At 44.1% G+C, this 5,000-nt stretch overlaps 1 protein-coding gene across 1 annotated transcript in view; it reads right to left on the minus strand.

Annotated features, from left to right (window-relative positions):
• hecw1a (HECT, C2 and WW domain containing E3 ubiquitin protein ligase 1a) overlaps window positions 1–5,000 on the minus strand; it is a gene marked incomplete at its 3' end in the record, with an annotated part of 89,045 nt that overhangs the window by 5,865 nt on the left and 78,180 nt on the right. Inside the window, exons 18-22 of the mRNA XM_084048126.1 lie at window positions 4,789–4,885; window positions 4,531–4,614; window positions 2,481–2,578; window positions 1,142–1,256; window positions 201–314 (exon numbers count right to left, since the gene is read on the minus strand). Of these exons, the coding sequence (XP_083904252.1) occupies window positions 201–314; window positions 1,142–1,256; window positions 2,481–2,578; window positions 4,531–4,614; window positions 4,789–4,885 (508 nt within the window). The remainder of the gene's footprint in view (window positions 1–200; window positions 315–1,141; window positions 1,257–2,480; window positions 2,579–4,530; window positions 4,615–4,788; window positions 4,886–5,000) is intronic.

Below are 5,000 nucleotides of genomic sequence, written 5' to 3' on the forward strand. Positions count from 1 at the left end.
CCCATACAGGCCACGTCTATGTTTTCTTCAAATGATGCAAGTTATTTTTCATATCTGGCCTGTGCACCTTTTGTTTACGAAGCCTAAAAGCCAAACATAAATGTATTTTTTATTCATAATGTTCCAATGTTCCAACGACAGAAATACAATTAACTTTTTAATCACAATTATTTGAGCGTGTGTGTCAGAGTGAGACCTACCCCTCCTCTCCCAGGAAGGTGATGTACAGTTTGTTTCTCTGCAGCTCCTTCCTGGAGTAAGCCATCACCTGGTTGAACGTCCCTTCCAGAAGATGTTCCCTCCTGATGAGCAATCTACAACACATGGACAACTGCTTCTCACACACGGTCATGTCAAGGACCAACAAATTGAGATTAATTTGGTCGCAGACCCCCATTTGAAAATGTTTTGCGCCAGATAGCAGGTTATCTAGACAGATGCTAGGTTCATTGTTTACCTGGTACTATACTGTAGCTTCAATGTTCAGATTGTTATCTAGATACTATACTAGTATATTGTTTAGACAGATGGTAGGTTTATAGTTTACCTGGTAGTATCTTGAGGCACTACACTGTCTCTCTGCATGCTATGTATGCGATTTTTTACCTCGCTTATTGTCAGTTGCTCTGGATAAAATGCTAACAGATAAGAGAAGATACTTAAGATATAATTATTTTGCACCCTAAACATGTGTACCCGACCCGTGACACTTTTTGACATGGTTCAAGTACTAGAAGGGCAATATTTCCTGTGTCAGAAGCTTTTGACAAGCCTTCCAACCTTAATGGAGAAGTTAACCCAAAACATTACCATTTTCTATCAATAGTTTCTGTTGCATTCCTAAGCCAATAATTTGATGACCGGCGGAGTCTCTGGTAGGAGACAGAGTTTGGGTGAATTACTCCTTTAACCACTTAAAGCCCAGCATCCTTATTGTGGGGAAGGCTTTCGCAGAAAATAGCAGATCGGCAAGCTTGCAACGCGTTGCGCTGCGGCGTGTTGTAAGCTTGTCGATCTGCTATTTTCAACTAAAGCTTTCCCCACAATAACAGAAAACAGTATCACTGGCTGTGACTTTCCTTCCACCAGGTGGTGACTGAATAAGAAGTGTCATGTTTACCTTCCATACGCAGACACTTACTTGATCTTGCCTGGTCCCTGGCCATAGCCTTTGGCTTCCAGTTTCCTGTAGAAGTTCCGTAGTTTGGCTTCAAAGTCTCTGCGGTATGGAGCTGGAGCCCTGGCCCTCTGCAACCCTGCACACACGCACGCGCACGCACACGCACACACACACACACACACACACACACACACACACACACACACAGTAAGTATGAACCCTGTCATCCCTATTCTGGGGCGAACATTCCACAGAAATAGTTAGTTAGACGGAGACTATAAATATACACAGTATGTTTAGTTGGTATTGTTATGGATGTAGGGCAGTAGAGTGCAGCTCAGTGGCTTTTCCAGGTCACACAGAAGACAATGAGGGGAAACTATTAGAAACAATCTCCACATTCCTACTGAGGCCCAGTTTCCTGTTCGAGACCCTCGTCTATTAATGTCCACATGGATACACAACTGATTGACACTAATGTTAGAGCATGCACACACGCGCACACGCACACGCGCACGCACACGCACACGCACACACACACACACACACACACACACACTCACTGTGGCCTGGTTAAAATTCCCAGTGGGCTCATTAGGACAATAACAGTCCCTTAACAGCACAGCAGGATCTCTAGAAAAGTGATGATTACTGTAATAGATGGTCTGTGTGTGTGTGTGTGTGTGTGTGTGTGTGTGTGTGTGTGTGTGTGTGCGTGCGTGCGTGCGTGCGTGCGTGCGTGCGTGCGTGCGTGCGTGCGTGCGTGCGTGCGTGTGTGGTTTTACAGAGGGGCAGGCCACAGGGAAAAACTGAAATCTTACAGTAAACTATACTGTGCAATTGGATCCACGATACAACCGACGGCAACTACTAATTAATTAATTAGTCTAGTTCACTTAGATGATGTCTAAAGCACTCACGTAGCCAGACTATCAGAGATTACAGACACCTAAATTCAATGTAGGGGCTGCTGTAAAACAGCGGCGAGAATGGCCACTGTCAAACCTACGCCCACCGCTTTGAAAATGGATAATATCATCGTCCTAATATGAAGGAGAGCCCTGAAGTCTTTGCATTGGTTCTGCAATGCAGTTTGTTTTTACATTTGTCCAAAACTGTTACTTTTCAGTTCGACAAGCTCGAAATGTGGTGGATCTGCTACTTTTGATACTTTTGAGTGACGATGTAGTATGATCAAGTGGGCGTTGATTTACGAAAATACACAAAAAGTTAAAATACGGAGATAAGAGGTTTCTGTCAGACAACGACGGAATGAGTTAAAGTGCCATTATGGAGACACGTTGGTAGTTGAAGCCTCTGTTGGCTGGGAAGAAAATGACTGGCGGGTGGAGGAACCTACCAGGGGAGTTCTGTGGTGAGGAGACGGGGGAGCAGCGAGGAGAGAAGCCGTAGCCTGGGTGGGTAGGAATGATGGACATGATCTCCTCTTCAAACATACTACAGAGAACAGGCACACAGAGAAGATCTGGTTAGGCCCACACAGTTTCCTGAATGAATGGCCTATTTTATACTTTGTCATATGACAAAGTATAAAAGTAGCGAAAGCAAAAGTAGCAAAAATAGCCCATCTACGAGCCGATCGTAAGCTTATAGATCGTCTATTTTTGCTACTTTTGGAAAAATTGACACGTTTAGCCTATAATGGCATGCTGAAAATAGAGATGCCAAAAGGGAAAATCTGTGTGTGGTTTAACATGCTGGGTTTCTTAAGGCCAGTCCACAGCTTGCAACTCCTTGCAACCATTATCCCCAAATGGCACCAGTCAGCAACTGGTCAGTCCAGACCGCTGCAACGGTCTCTAAAATGGTTTTGTTGCAAGGAGTTGCATGGGTGTGGACTACTCACTTACTCACTTTTATTTCAGTCACTTCCTTAAGCCCAGTCCACACCTACGCAACTAGTTGCAACTGCAACCGCTTGCAACTACTTGCAACTTGCAACCATTATCCCCAAATTGCACCGGTCTGCAACTGGTCAGTCCAGACCGCTGCGATTCTTGCAACCGGTTGCAAGTTGCGACTAGTTGCATTGGTGTGAACTGTCCTGTAATCTACCAATATTTCTCCTCGTATTTGTGACTAAAATAAACAAACAAACAAAAAAATAAGTTAGTTAGTTAGTTAGTCAATTAATCAATCAAATAATGTGCTGGAGCATATTGGAGAAAATAACAGGTTTTTAAGAATTCTGTAGTTTGTTATGTAAATGGTTGATGATATTATGCATTGAATTTGTATGTGATCTTATTGAGGGGATGGAATGGAACATTCATGTACAGTATAAGGTATTACATTACCTATACACCTTGGGGTAGAGTATACTACTCTGCAGTATCAACTGTACCTTACAGTGCCTACTGACCATTTTTGTGAGCCATGGTTATGAATGTAAACACAAACTGTAAAATGTGCTCTGCTATACAAGATGAGGCGTGTTTGTGGATCAACGGAAGCCCAGAGGGTCAAACAAATGGAAGAGGTGAAGCCAGTCACATTCTTTCAATTGTATTTTTCAGTTTCTCCCAGATTATGTCATTGCCAATTCTATGTGTCCTATATGTTCCTCCTGTCACTGCCAAACCCTACTTGTTGGTCTTGGGGAGGATATAGAGCAGTGGTTCTCAACCTTTTCTGGATCAGCGGCCCACCCATCTGACCACTTAACACGGCAGCCGATTACAGTATGTTCCTCCTTGGATCAAAGGCAAAGTTCCTATTTAACGGTATCATAATGAAAACTACATTTTCAAGGTTTTAAAGAAAAAATACCATGAGATTTCTTTACATACATTTTTATTATCCAAAAATAATTATTTTATATTCAAAATAGATATAGATAGATCAAAATCTTAGTGTTCTGCCAATTATTTGTCGGCCCACTGGCAATATCCTCACGGCCCACCAGTGGGCCCCGGTCCACAGTTTGAAAACCAGTGGTATAGACAACCACAAGTCTCCTCTGATGCACATGACACGAGCGGGTCAATTTGGTTCCATTTGTACACTCTCAGAGTTATGATGGTCCTTGAAATTAAAAAGTTTGAGAACCACTGTGCTACACTAAACGGAACAGAGCCTTCATTAGTATCATTGGTAACACCTGTGAAGGACATAAGGAAGGGGCCCAATTTCTTTCTAATATGGCTGCTGTGCATAGAGCCTATTCCGCTCCCCGCTGGACAGGTGGCCTGACCAACCAGTAGGGGCCGCCAGTGCAGCGACAAGGACACAATTGCCAGCCGGCTTCCAACCCAGTCTGAACACTGACAGTTGTGTTTGTTGGAGGGGCCAAACCAAGCCGCTAAGGAATCCAACCCGGGACTTCGTGGTGGTGGTCACTGGGCAGGTGTTTCACCTGAAAATACCACCCCAAGCCGGTGGTATTTTACCTTAATAGGATGACCAGGTCTGCATCACATGAGAGCTTCTCAACCCCCCGCGTCCCCTCCGTACGAATGTACTGGATTTTCTCCCTGATGACAACAGACAGACGACAAGACAAATGCTTTGCAGTACAGGACAGTGGAGAATGACAGCGTAAGAGAGGGGTGGAGATTGACAATATGGCAATATGACATTATGGCAGAATTGACAATAAAGTCGAGTTGAGCAGAGAATGTCCATGGTCATGGAGAGTGAATGTCTACCTCAGTGTGTGGTTCCTCGCCAGGCTGGGCTGTCTCTCCTGAAGCATGTCAAAGATGTTTGGCTGTCGAAGGAAAGCCACGATCTTGTCATTGTAAGCTGTGAACGAGAGAGAGAGAGAGAGAGAGAGAGAGAGAGAGAGAGAGAGAGAGAGAGAGAGAGAGAGAGAGAGAGAGAGAGAGAGAGAGAGAGATGCCAATCATTAAGTAGAAAC

Source organism: Gymnoscopelus microlampas, assembly GCF_963454915.1.
Source record: "Gymnoscopelus microlampas genome assembly, chromosome: 22".
NCBI lineage: Eukaryota > Metazoa > Chordata > Actinopteri > Myctophiformes > Myctophidae > Gymnoscopelus > Gymnoscopelus microlampas.